The 13,167-nt window shown below is 54.5% G+C and overlaps 4 protein-coding genes across 4 annotated transcripts; 2 read left to right on the top strand and 2 right to left on the bottom strand.

Moving 5' to 3' along the window:
- Positions 1-317: 317 nt before the first annotated feature.
- Positions 318-5,280, top strand: PG998_001567 (uncharacterized protein; the record flags this gene model as incomplete). The annotated part of the gene is made up of 7 exons (XM_066868385.1): positions 318-320; positions 552-1,493; positions 1,546-1,588; positions 1,781-2,803; positions 2,858-3,061; positions 3,124-4,338; positions 4,541-5,280. The coding sequence occupies 7 exons, from the start codon at positions 318-320 to the stop codon at positions 5,278-5,280; spliced, it is 4,170 nt and encodes a 1,389-aa protein (XP_066736800.1).
- A 536-nt stretch (positions 5,281-5,816) lies between these two features.
- Positions 5,817-6,880, bottom strand: PG998_001568 (Chloroperoxidase; the record flags this gene model as incomplete). The annotated part of the gene is made up of 4 exons (XM_066868386.1): positions 5,817-5,998; positions 6,115-6,386; positions 6,467-6,707; positions 6,778-6,880. 4 exons carry the CDS (start codon positions 6,878-6,880, stop codon positions 5,817-5,819), a joined length of 798 nt encoding a protein of 265 aa, XP_066736801.1.
- Positions 6,881-9,238: 2,358 nt separating this feature from the next.
- Positions 9,239-10,014, top strand: PG998_001569 (uncharacterized protein; the record flags this gene model as incomplete). Its single annotated transcript, XM_066868387.1, has 2 exons — positions 9,239-9,878; positions 9,935-10,014. 2 exons carry the CDS (start codon positions 9,239-9,241, stop codon positions 10,012-10,014), a joined length of 720 nt encoding a protein of 239 aa, XP_066736802.1.
- A 616-nt stretch (positions 10,015-10,630) lies between these two features.
- PG998_001570 (uncharacterized protein) lies at positions 10,631-11,446 on the bottom strand (the record flags this gene model as incomplete). Its single annotated transcript, XM_066868388.1, has 4 exons — positions 10,631-10,734; positions 10,808-11,011; positions 11,070-11,189; positions 11,245-11,446. 4 exons carry the CDS (start codon positions 11,444-11,446, stop codon positions 10,631-10,633), a joined length of 630 nt encoding a protein of 209 aa, XP_066736803.1.
- Between the last annotated feature and the right edge of the window lie 1,721 nt (positions 11,447-13,167).

Raw genomic sequence — 13,167 nt, forward strand, 5'->3', positions numbered from 1 at the left:
TGAAGTCCTCGCGGTCCTACCCAACCAAGTCGCTGCTATTCGCAGATGGCGTAGGATTGACTGATCTGCAGGACATGCACCCCATGTCTCGCTAACAGCGTCCCTCTATCACTCTCACCTTTTGCTGTGCCTCGGAATACCGCTGCACTCACTAGTCTTTGTCATACCCAACATCGACCTTCATATATATATAAGTGGGCGAGCTTAGAGTACTGCCCCGGTTTGGTCCTTTTGGCGCGGCTTCAATAATACCAAGCCCCCAGAGAGAGCAGTGAGAATAACGAAAAGTGTACGCTTTGGCCTTGGCCAGTGTAAGGATGGTAAGTGATATCTTCTCTACTGTCTCTCACAACCCTTCGCGCCTTCAGGCGCCTTTGTTTTTTCCTAGGCCCATGTGTTGAGCCAAGCTCATCCGAACTATGAAGTTTGCGATGGCTTGGCCAGGTCTCAGACCCCGCCTTCATTGGCGTAGGCAGTGGCCGGACTTTTTGTCAAGAAGAGACCAGACAGTTTTCCCCTAACACGACTGACAACTTGTGTCTTGACTCCAGGGCTCGATCAATAAACAGATATCTCGCTTCGAGACGACGGCCGTATACACACATCCGGACGCGAAGGTCGATGTCGTCCTGGTCCATGGGCTGAACGGGGAGCCCCAAAGAACTTGGACCGCAAAGAACGACGTATTCTGGCCGACTGATCTCCTCCCGCAGTCGCTCAGGTCTACCCGCGCAAACATCCTCGTATATGGATACAATGCCGACGTCTACTCGAAGAAGCATGGCGTCAACCCTTCGGACAACTTCATATACATGCACGCGCAAACGCTAGTGACAAGCTTAACGCATTATCGGAAGGATGAGCAGTCGTCGCGGAATCCCATCATTTGGGTGTGCCACAGTCTTGGGGGCATACTTGTCAAAAGAGCTCTACTATACTCCAACGACTTGAGAGCATCTCAGCATGAAGACTATCGCCAAATATTTGTATCCACGTTCGGCATCATCTTTCTTGGTACCCCGCACGTAGGCTCGGACATGGGCTCGTGGGCAGTGATGCTCCAGGGCATGTCGGATGCTGTCGTGCCCAAGGCCTTCTGGCATTCCGAATCCGTGTTGCTCAAAACTCTCAAACGGGACAACGAAACGCTACAGAACATCAACAGCCACTTTCTGGATATTTACCAACGATTCAAGATTCTCATGGCTCATGAAAACCACAAGACCGACTTGAAGGGCACCAAGATGCTAGTGGTAGATGCTCAGTCGGCCAGCCCGCAACTTCCTGGCGTCACCTATTTCGCCATTGAAGCAACGCATTCCGGAATGTGCAAATTCGACAGCCGCAATGCGCCAGGTTATCGGACGGTCGCCATCACCATCAAGGAATGGGCCGAGGAAGCACCAGATGTAGTTTCGACAAGGTGGCGGGTGGAAGAAGATGAAAAGTTTGCGCGAGCGCAACATGAAATAGAGGAGAGGATGAAACCTTGGGTAAGCAAGGCGCTACATGCAACCCCTGGGGCTCACTACTAACTTCACGCAGTTAAAATCGCAACGAGCCGTTCAACAGTCCGGCCAAGGTTCAAGTACGTTCTCCGTGGAATCCCCCGTTTCTGTTTCTGCTCTACCTAGTCCCGGCCGTTCCCAGTGGGGTTCGCTTCGAAGCAGATCAGGTCACCCTCTTCTGCCTTATGAGATTGAGGAGTTTATCGAATAAGCGGCGAGTTCGTTGAGCGCTGATGTTTGTGGGATGTTTGGCTGATTCCTTGTTTCCGTAGCACAAGAGCTTGATAATCTTAATAAGTCCATATCAGAACTCAAGTCTCCGTCAATGATCGATGCCATCGACAGGCCCAGTCTTCCAGCGCCAGAGGAACCCGAGCAGGGACTGGAGCCCCCTTCCCCAGAGTCCACCGCGGAAGACACGGCGCCCTTCCGCGATCCTTTATTTGTAAAACCATCGTCTTTTAAACCCAACACACTGTTCAAGGGCAGGGAAAGGGAGATGAAAAAATTGCACAAGATGTTAATGGATAAAGAGAGGCGATCAAGAGGAACCTCATCCGTCCTTATTCAGTCCATGCCAGGCGGAGGTAAGTCACACCTAGCTCGCCAGTACGTCTTTGAACACAAGGATGACTATCCCGGTGGAGTATTCTGGATCAGATGCAAGTCGCTTCAAGAGCTGGAATACGGGTATTGGGATATGGCCAGAACGGTGGCATCCAGTCGTGTCAAACACCTGGATGAGGCGACCGATACCAAGAAAATGATACGGGCGGTGCATAGGTGGCTCAGTGTCAACGAAGAATGGCTCCTCGTCCTGGATGGCGTTCACTTTGACTACGAAAATCTGGAGGACTTTATACCTTTCACCAAGAGGACAAGTATAATCTACACGTCTACCGAAAAGACGACGCCAGAGGACTATCAATTTGACAATCCCCAGGTGATAGCCCTCGAGTCACTCTCTGCGCGAGAGGCTCAAGAGCTGCTCCTCGAGGAGATGGGGAAAAGCAAACCGTGGAACTCCGATGATCTGAGTCGAGCTCAGGAGTTGGTTCAACTTATGGAACGGCTCCCGCTCATGATTCACGTCGCCGCTTTGCACTTGAAGGCCACCAGAGAGCCTTTATCCAAATACCTGCGATCTTATCGAAGCCGCCCGAAAGCTGGCAATCTGCCCGCTTACCGCGCAGTCAAGGAACAGCTTCAACACCGCGGCAATGTAGCTGCGCTCAACTTGATGTCACTCCTTGCCTTCTTTGGCCAGCACGTTCCGGTGGAGATGCTCATACTAGGTAAGCAGTGTCGAGTCTGTTAAGACAACTGGTTTTCGCTAAACAGGTACTCAGGACTTCGCGCTTTGGACAAGAGAACCCCGATGAAAACGTATGACCCGCAAACGCGGAGATCGTCGTTGAACAGCACGCTCAAGATCCTGATCGCCTTCGCTCTCATCGAACGTAACGAGAATGAGCAAGTTTCCTCCAATAGTGGCCACAGCTCTCGGAGCGTGGACATGAATCAGGACAGCCTAGATATCTTGAGGATTCACAGTATCGTTCAGGCGTTCTTCGTCGACACCCTGGCTGACGAGAAACAAGCGGCTTTTGGCTAGAGCGTGCTGTCTGCGTCTTCTGCCGCGCTTTCGACGAAAGCGACCGTCGGATCAGAGACGACTCCATGACCGGCTTACCAGAGGACTACCGGAGATTTCTCATACACGGAAATAAGCTGTCCTCTTCCATAACACGGTTTGAGCGGAAGTACCCAGAACTCGGCGTTCCTCGGGAGGAGCTGGAGTGTCGCCTGGAAGGCATCCAAGTCAGAGTTGACCAGCTTTCCAAGAGGAGGCGGTCAAACGACGAGGAAGGGTTAGGCGACGTGCCCCTTGTCTCTGTTTTCGAGCGCACCAGCAGCAGCTCCGAGGCAGATTCCCTTGAAACTCCCGCCAGTAACCCGAGTGTGCTCGAATGGAACATGTGGGACGACAGTACTGCGCCGTTAGAGTCACCATCCGTATACAGCCCCGGCGACTATAACCCGTATCATTGGCATGTAACTTGGCCTTATGGCATGCCAGAGGTGGACGATGACACCATTTCACGGACTGTTACGCCCGAGGCGGCACCTACCGAAATCTTCGAGTCCATCTCAGTACCTGAGGAGTACGAACCTCTCAGCAGGGTACCCTCATCAAGCCACCGTACAGTAAAGCGCCATGTGGAGCGCCGGTATCGAGACCACGCTGGGTCATGGCGAGCGTCACCGCAGATTCTAAGTGATCCACGAGTCAGCCTTAGCAGGGAGACGGTGAAGGGGTTCATCAGTCACACGAACACGCACGGCCACAGCGACAGCAGTACTCTGCCTTCTGTCAGCAATAGGGTCACAGCCAACATCGACGCCGAGTCGGCGCTGAATAAGATATCGAAGGTCAACCCACCGCCTCCAAGGGAAAGCGGCGAGCCTATCGTGAACATGACCAGATCCCCAGCCTCCGACGCTCCACCGGTACGGCCCAAGCTCATTGCAGGCCGTCCATCCTACACTGGGAATCCTTTCACCGAGCCGTCATCGCCTGAAGAGGAGATTCCGATCCCGACATTTTCTCATGTAGTTGGCTCGTATCCAGCCCCATCTTCAAGTTATACGGCGCATACCATCAAACGCCTGAAAGAGAATGACAAGCCCGTCTCAAGCGAGGGTCTCAGCCCTGTCAGAGTTTCGAGCCCACTCGCTGCAGAACCCCTCATGCACCTGGACATGAGCCCGGACAATGAGCCGCCCACCCCCCCAACGCATCTCCCCCAAACTTCCATCCCCGCCGAAGGTAGGTCGAACGAGCAGGCCCCCATCCGACCCACCAAGCCGCACCGCTCGATCTAGTCCATCTCAGTACACCGGCCCCTTCCGGCCTCCCCCTATCCCCGTCGAAGTGAATACTTCGAGTGCTCTGCGTCCCTCGCCTACCAGTTCCTCGAATAGTGTACGACGATTGGACATGTCAAGCCGACCGGACCCGAGCTTTGCAGACATCAGCGAAGAAGCCGACCATGAACTCTCTCACTCCACGTCTACGATCCGACCTCAGTCGGCTCATTTGCCATACCCCCTTACCGTCCCCGTCCACCCCACGGGGTATCCGCCAATAGCAGTACATCCTGCGCCGTGGGCCGCGCCCGTCGACCAGCATCCGCAGGGGTATTCTAGCCAGCCGATGAGCCGCGATCATAGTCACCAGAGCTCGCACAGCACCCACTCCTTGCCGCTTCCCTATTCCCCCGCCTCGCAGTACCGGTCCAGCAGCCCGCTCGCCCGCAACGGCTCGACGAGCCCACAAATCATGCAGCGTCCGCGCTCGCGCCGGCCCAGCGTTGTGGAGACGGAACCCAGTCCACGACTTGCCGCTTTCGATCTCGAAACCCCTCCGACGAGCTACAGCCTCTACAACGATCCCATCAGAGGCAGACGACGAGCAGAAAGTGGCGCCACTCTCGGCAGCATTAGTGGTGCCAGTGATGCGGCCTCTCCCGATCGGGTTACCGGAAGAGGTGGCGGTGGTGTTTACCCCGGTGCTATAAGCAACGGCGGTGGAGGCGGTACAGCTAAACATGCTAAGTTCTGGAGCCGAATCGGGCGGCGCGGCAAAAGCTTGGGATCCCAGCATCGCAGGACTGAGAGTGCAGGAGGGAGGCTCAGGAGGACTCCCAAAGTGAGCCCCGATTTAAGAGGCGCTGCCAGCGGGTGTGTTCGAAGCTGTGGGCAGGCATAGTATCGAGGGCAGTGCGCCTATGAGCCGCACCGGCTCGGGGGGCTCCGGGGGATTCAGGCTGGCGGATGGATCGATAGTTGAGTTTGGGTCGAGTTCCTTGGCCCCTTCTAACAGCGCTGGGGGTCGCTCATCAGGCCCAAGCCGAGAGAATGGCAGTGCCCGACATGGAGGTGGTGCTACTGCCAACGACAAGGGCAGCAGCAATGGGGGGGTGGGGTTGGGTATCCTGGGGTAGGCATCTTGACGGCTGTGTCTTGGAACCAAAGGTGGTGTTTCATTTGTTAGCCAGTAGTAAGTAGCATCGAAATTGACGCATTTCCCGGTTCGGAAAACATGATATACCTAGATAAATCAAGAGCATGACTTGGATTATATACCATGACAATCTCACTCTTGGGCGGCAATTGGAAGCTGACGTGGATACACACGTGCGGGCTGGTCACATTGTGAAGCTGTCGCTTTCGATAAAGCTGAAATGGCTCTCACACTCTGTATTGATATCGCACTGTTAGCATTTACGGTTGTCCCCCTCCCTCTCACAGCTCATTCCCGCCTAGCCAGCCATGTGCAACGTTACCAGCTGTAGCGAACCCGTCATCAAGCGGTGATGCAGACTCGGTGGTGGTAGCGTTGACGATCCTCCCGGCCATCTGTAGCAGTTCATCCAGCGTGATGGCCTTGTTTGTTGTCTCCCATCCCGGCGGGAATCGCTCGTGTTCTGATTTCGAGGTGGAAAAGCGTTAGTAGTCCGGACTCTCACAGAATATATCTATCACCTGAAAACAAGAGGCCTATCTATTGATGCATATCGGTAGTTGGAGGGGGTGTACGAACCAAAGAAGTAGACGAGCGCCTTCTTGGAGACGCTGCCGGCTTCACGGTCACCGAATGCAATTAGGTAGATGGCGGTTTCCAGTACACTGTTCCTCTCGGTCGCGTCGGACCAGGCGAACTCGGGGTTCGTCCGGTTAGAGGCGACGATCCGAGCCCAGCGGGCGTGCGCGGCCTGTTTGAGTTCGATGACGGGATCCGGGAAGTACGAAAGCGTCTCCGCGAAGACGGTTGGGTTGAGGATGTCGATGCGGCCGTAGTGCGCGTCTTGCCGGCTGTGAATGAATAACATACTAAGCTAAGAGACAAAACTCCTGCGGCGTGGAAAAGGAGCCGGCCACGCGTGGACACTCACCTCAGGCTTCCGTCGTGCTCGAGGATGTTGTGGCGGGTGACATCGCTCAGAGAGAAGGTCGTTGCATTAGGCTTGGGATTGGTCGTGATGGCCTGGGCGAAGAAGATACCGGCAAGCTTAGGCTCGGCATTCAGGGCCTCCATAAGAGCGCCGCTCAGCGTGTCGGCGTCGATGTCTCGGCCGTCGCGCGGGAGGAAGCCATGGTTCGCCAAGGTGTTGAGCCCCGGACACGGCCCGCGCACTGGTCTTGAAGTCAGCACACTGGCAGTTCGCTCATGGCCGTTAACTCAGCGCTTCCGGTCTCTAATTACCATCATCAGGACCTGGGGGCTTCCACTCGTTCTCGGAGGGGAACGCCTGGCTTGGGGTGACGACGGCTGCCGCCAATGCTGAAAGGAGAAATGCCTTCATCATGTTGCGTTTGAGATTCCAGCGAACGTCTGGAGATACTCGATTGAAGCACTCTATGGGTTTAGAAAGACCTAGGATGCTATTCCGCGTGAATGCGTTTCGCGCAGATATATATTCAACGGCATAATGCAGCACAGTCAGCGACTCCCCTCTCCCACCATCACAGGGTCGTTGGGTTGCGGTGCCAAGAGACACGCCCTTGTATACTTGGTAGGCTGACTGGAATCAGCGAGACCTGGTTGGTTATGAGGGAGGTTTCAGCTGGGCTAGGTGAGGCTCGAGACTGGTAGTGACCCATGTCGGGCTGAGTACCAAGTGCATACAACGTAAGCGCAGCGCCTCACTCGCGGCTGTCAGCGACCTAAGATTACGGATCTTATCCAATAAGATGGCAATGGTTAGATGTTCGACAAAGGTTCAAGGGAGGAAGACTGGCGGTTCCTACAATAAGTCAAGTCTGGACCACGCCACATCCTGGCTATTTTGCATGGGCTTTTCTTATTGACCCTGGAAATGCAATATAAACCAAGGGACTACGTGCCCTACATGAACTATCACATTCAATTGTTAGCTATCCATCCCTGGGCCTCCTTCTAAGATCTGCCTACGGAGTGTCCCATCACAGCAGATGGCACTAATAGTCAACATCACACTGAAGCTCTTATAATTGACTCCTTGGCCGGGTCGGTGTAGCCTAGTGGAAGTAACCCACTGGCTCTTGGAGCTGCAAAGCCACGAAAGTGTATCATATGATGTCAAGTCCATCGCCATAAGAAGAGGCTGTCTGTCGATGAATATTGTTCCATCTGCTTCCTTACACCACAGGTAGATCTTGTCATTGGGGATGTTCGATGGAGACTGTGGCCAGGGTACCATCCGATTGAGATGTACTTTAGCCAAAATGAAGAGTCGTCTGTGGCCATGACGCTTTAGTCCGTGGTATGAAAGCTACCTCCGTGGCCATCTACCCAAACTTGGGCCATCTCAAGGGGTGTAGCCGTGTCGTAGAGTACCAGAGAGCCTGAGACTCCCCGTAGCCATCGTCACGGAGTCCTTCGCTGTGTGCGATCTAATCAGCATATATTACCCGTGTGCTGCACGATGCATGCCCTCATCTTGTATTGATTACATCGGGCAATGAAATCGGCGTCCATGGGCTCTCTCGGTCGAGGTGAGTGGAGGGATTTCGCTATCGCCCTTCCCGCTTAAAGCATAGGAAGCACCATATTAGAAAGAGCATGCGGAAAAAGCCCCGTAGCGATTGGCGACTTTACAAGTAAGCGCACCAGTAGCACAGAGAGCCTATTTCAAAGGCGGTCAAAACAGAGAGCCGCGCTCGTCTTGCTTGGTCTGTGTCGTTGACACATAGCCGACACGATAGCCGTGTGTGTGGACTGGTGGTTGACCATGGCGGGCGCCTTGGCGCGGAGTAGTAATCCGTTCAGCCAGAAGGGCGGTGGGTGTGCGACCCTGGTTCGCCTCCACAGCATGCATTGCTGTCACGGCCATGCAAGCCCCAGACGGTAGTGAGCAAACCCGGTTGGGGATTGCACGACGTGGGATGGAAGCGAGATGCAGCTCGGCCCAGACCCATGGCTGATGGCCTCATGGTTGGCGTGCAGAGAGATAAATCAGAGAGAGAGAGAAAAACACCATGTAGCATGTTGGCCATGCTTGGCATAGTGCTAGCTGGACTGACGCTGATTCGTGGGATTTATGTGAGCCTGCAAAACATCCGGCAGGGTAGCATCGCTCGACCCGTCGTTCGAGTTAAACAGCACCTTCCCCGCATACTTCCAACGCATATAGACAGCCGGGCCCTTTGATAGCTCACGACATGACCTGTTGGCCGGCGCGGCATGAGGAGTAGGGCCGAAAGGCAGAATAAGATACAGCAAGCCCAGTCTGAACTGAGCGACGGGGGCCGGCGCTTATCACGACATTGACATCAGCGACAACAGCGCCTTCGGAACTGTCTCGATTGAGAGCGGAGGAACGGGCGTACGCCGTAGCAGAGAATACGTGCTAAATCAGGAAACGTTCAGATTCGGTGCCGACTGTTGCGGATCCCTGGGCCCCCTGGACTGGTATAAGCCCCTGTCGGTCCGGGGCCTGATTGGCCAATGTGCCGAATGATTTCGGCATTCTGCTGAGCCTAACGCCACTTGCTCCTGACAAAGGAAACCAGAGTGCTGGACAGGCATCGTCATACTCGATGTCGAATTTGTCTATATATTAAGTCCTCGACAGCTGGCTGTTGTCCCAGAGAGGTCATGTTCACCACTGCTGCATCCGAAGCATCATCCTCCACTTCGTTCCACTAGCCACCCACTCCCCAGAGCCTCCCTCCCCATCGTCAAGATGAAGTCCACCCTTGTCGTCCTCGGCGCCCTGGCGTCCATGGGCGCAGCCCAACAGGCCTCGCTCTGCGACCAGTACGGCTACCACGCCTCGAGTGGTTACTACTTCAACAACAACATGTGGGGCAAGAACTCCGGGTCGGGCAGCGGCTGCACCTACGTCGACTACGCCAACTCCAACAGCGTCGGCTTCCACGTCAACTGGCAGTGGTCGGGCGGCGACAACAACGTCAAGGCCTACCCGTACGCCGGCCGCACTCTGAGCAGCAAGCGCACCGTCGCCTCCATCGGCTCCATCCAGAGCTCGGCCTCGTGGCAGTACAGCGGTAACAATCTGCGCGCCAACGTTGCCTACGATCTCTTCACCGCCGCCGACCCCAACCATGACACCAGCAGCGGTGACTACGAGCTCATGATCTGGCTCGGCCGCCTCGGCGGCATCCAGCCCATCGGCAGCAACGTCGGCACCGTCAACGTCGCCGGCAAGACCTGGGAGCTCTGGGACGGCTACAACGGCGCCATGCACGTCTACAGCTTCGTCGCCCCGAGCCAGGCCAACTCCTTCAACGCCAACGTTAAGGATTTCTTCAACTACCTCTCTAGCAACAAGGGCTTCCCAGCCAACAACCAGTACCTCATTAGTAAGTCGCATTATTCACCCGTTCCGTGGCTGCGCGGTAAACTGACTTGCTGAAAGCTGCTCAATTCGGAACCGAACCCTTCACCGGTGGCCCAGCGACATTCACCGTCTCTAGCTTCTCCCTGAATGCCAACTAGACCCTTAATAGGGGTTATGTCTGGATTGGCCCTAAGCCGGTACGAGCCCATGTTGCAGGTCTGCGAAAAAGAGGTGGCCGAGCGATGTGGAATATTTACATCCACACAGGTGTCATGTACATATATGTAACCTTCCAGTACAAAATATGCCTTTTGCAATCGATAGGCACAAGTTTTCTGGTGTGATGTACCAACCATTTGTAAGCGTATGGAAATGCGGGAGATTAAACGTCAAAAATTGCGTCGCACTTTCGCGTCACGGCTGGGGAGCCGGGTAAGCGACTGGTCCGTACATTAGCCAACGAGCTCGCCATTGAATTCAAAATAGTGAGGGTAGTTGCAAAGATCAGAGATAGAACAATATGGTGTAAAAGAATCATGCTCGTTGCACGAGTCATTAACAGCCTCAAAAAGGTCATCATGTTGCTGGGGAGGGGAAAGGGAGGTTTGTTGGTACTTACGAGATAGCGAAGGGCTGCGGATGACCAGGAAAGGTACACCACGACCGTCACGGGATAAGAGGTACAAGCCCATCATGTTCGTCCCTTACTCGACGCAAAGAAATCCGATTGTTTTATGTACAGTTCTACTAGTCTTGTTTGTTCGGTTTCTGAATCTAGTCCGAACCATCGACGGTGCACTTGACCGGGTCGATCACGACGCCGTACTTGGCCTTTATCCGCTCTCGTCGTCTCTCTTCGTATCCCGGAGGCTCGATACCTAAGGAAGAAAACTTGTTAGATTGCGACATAGGGACGGGAAACATAGCGCCTTTATTAAATCATCGTCTTACCTCGGCCCTCGCCTACTTCTGCAATGGTCTCGATCATCGGTCGTCTTCGGTTCCGGCGCAGGTACTCTTTTCTCTCGTATTCGTCGATGACATCCGGCCTTTCGTTCTTGCCCTTGCCTTTTATGCTACCGCCGGTAAACTGGAGGGCTGACATGACGATGGAAATGCCCGCACCCCAACCGACGATTTGTGGCATGCGACCAGCTGTTTCACAGTCAAAATTGCTGCCTATGACCCAATTGGTCAGGAAGTCTGTACGTACATCTGAGGCCGCAAATGCCTCCTCCCATGAAGGCTCCGATGGCGGTGTTCCAGGTGTCATCCTTCTCTCTGAGGTTGGCCGAGGCATCCTTAACGAACATGTAGACGGCGGGGACAGCAGCTGCGCGGGTCATTAGCTCCAGCTGTAGCTTGGCAAGGGTTCAGACCAGACGTACTCATGGTAGCGACAGTGCTGCCGGTGCGTGTGACGACACCCCAAGCTCCGACATTCGTCTTGGCGAGGGAGTTCTGCATGGCGGACGCGAATATACCAGCAGCACCTCCGACCATACTGCCAGTGACGGCCCCCTTGAGGGCATTCTTCGGGTGGAAGGGCTCCTGCGGGAGCTGAACAGTGATGGGATGGGGATTCGCCATCTTGGGCGGTTGTGATGTGCCAACGAGGTTTGGTCCGGGTCTCGAAAATGCGTCAAGCAATTGAAGCGGCAGCTACCACAGCCTGGCTGGATCAATTGGGAAGCTTGGACGTTGGAGGGAGGCAGAGGCTCGGTCTTTGCCTGGGGGAGCGGTTTAGCCGAAGTTTACACGTGGGCGATAGGCGGGTGGCCGGTGGTGTTGAGTAAGTGACAGCCACAGCCACAGCCACAGCCACCGCCGCTCGTGTGGCGGTGTGGCGTACTGGGAACCTTCGATACGCCAATGCCAACGTCACCTCTTTTAAACCACAGGGATTGCCAGCCCGCACCCGGACCCCAGCTCAGCCCAAAGGAAACGCAGATAGACCTCGCATCGCAGACAGAAAGACATCCCATCGCTAAATGACGCGGCAGCATACTCAAGTAACAGCCCCGTGCTGAACTGCATCTTTGCCATCTTGCATCCGCGGGAGTCTCTGGGCGGCGCCTGGTTCATTTTTCGCTTCTTTCACTGTCTTCGTTCCACCTGTACCCCGTTCGTCCTTAGACTGCCAGTCATCGGTTTCTTTCTCCTCTGCGCCTCATGCATAACGCTTACATGATACCCTAACCACTAGCCATCACCTGTTTACCCGCCACACGTATATTATATCGTCGACGTTTTACGCATACTAGGAACCACCCAAGCCGGCTCAGTCCCGGCCATTCATATTTTGTTGTTGGGGAGACATACTCCAAGGTGCGACCTTTCTCTTTGCTTCTGTCCTATAGCATGATCGATTTTGTTCCTACGAGTGGCTGGACTGCAATCTGTGTCCGTCTTACCTTAGCCATTCTGCCTATAGTCTTTTCGAATTGGTTTACAGTTGAACAGCCATGCTTTCCCAACGGCCCTTTGTTGCATGACACTCCCACCTGGGTCCCCCTATTATAGGGTGTCCAATGCTCAGCCCTACCGAGCCGCGCTGGAGCTGATGCATGAAGCCGGAGCATCACTCGATGGAGCATTGAGTAGCTATCCTAGAGAGGAAGGGTCTCCATAAGCATGCGAGTGCCCATCTTTGATACTCCGAGTCTAGCTGGCATGCCGTCAGTGCCAATACGATGAGTTGGGTTCACTGAGCCCTCTTGCGTATGAGGCAAACCACGGGTTCCATGAACTCGAAAACATAGTCACTCATACTCGGCTAGGCTGGGATATGTATATACATTCCATTGCTCGGAATATAAGAGTATCCCTCAAGCAATATCAGTTCGGTATTGATGTTCACTGTTTTCGCCCATGCTCACCTTTGTTGTTGGGCTCGTGGCCCGGGTACCTTGCCGTCGAGGGGACGCCGTGTCTTTGAGGGGAGGTACATTGTCGCCGAGTGTGCGGCGCATCCACATATGCGAACGCCCGCTTTCAACATGTCTCTTTACCTCCATGTTTATTCTGTCATCTTGATGAGCAAGGAGGCTGAGACTGACATGTCTTTTCTATCCCCAGAAGTATTATTCATCTGAGGGGTGGCTAGTTTGAAGCTTCCAGAGGCAGGGTAGCAGAACGGAGGAGTACTTGCCCCCGAACTTGACCTTACCGTCGCCCTTGACGATCCTCCGTCAAGTAGGCACCGGCCCCGTCTTACGTCCTTTAGTGCTTAGTTAAGCTACTGCTCACTACCACCGCACACTCTTGGGGCCTTCATCTCTCATTTAAGGCGGATCTTCCTTGAAATAAAA

The sequence above is a fragment of the Apiospora kogelbergensis genome (assembly GCF_038363985.1).
Source record: "Apiospora kogelbergensis strain CBS 113332 chromosome Unknown utg000001l_segment0_segment0, whole genome shotgun sequence".
Taxonomy (NCBI): Eukaryota; Fungi; Ascomycota; class Sordariomycetes; order Amphisphaeriales; family Apiosporaceae; genus Apiospora; species Apiospora kogelbergensis.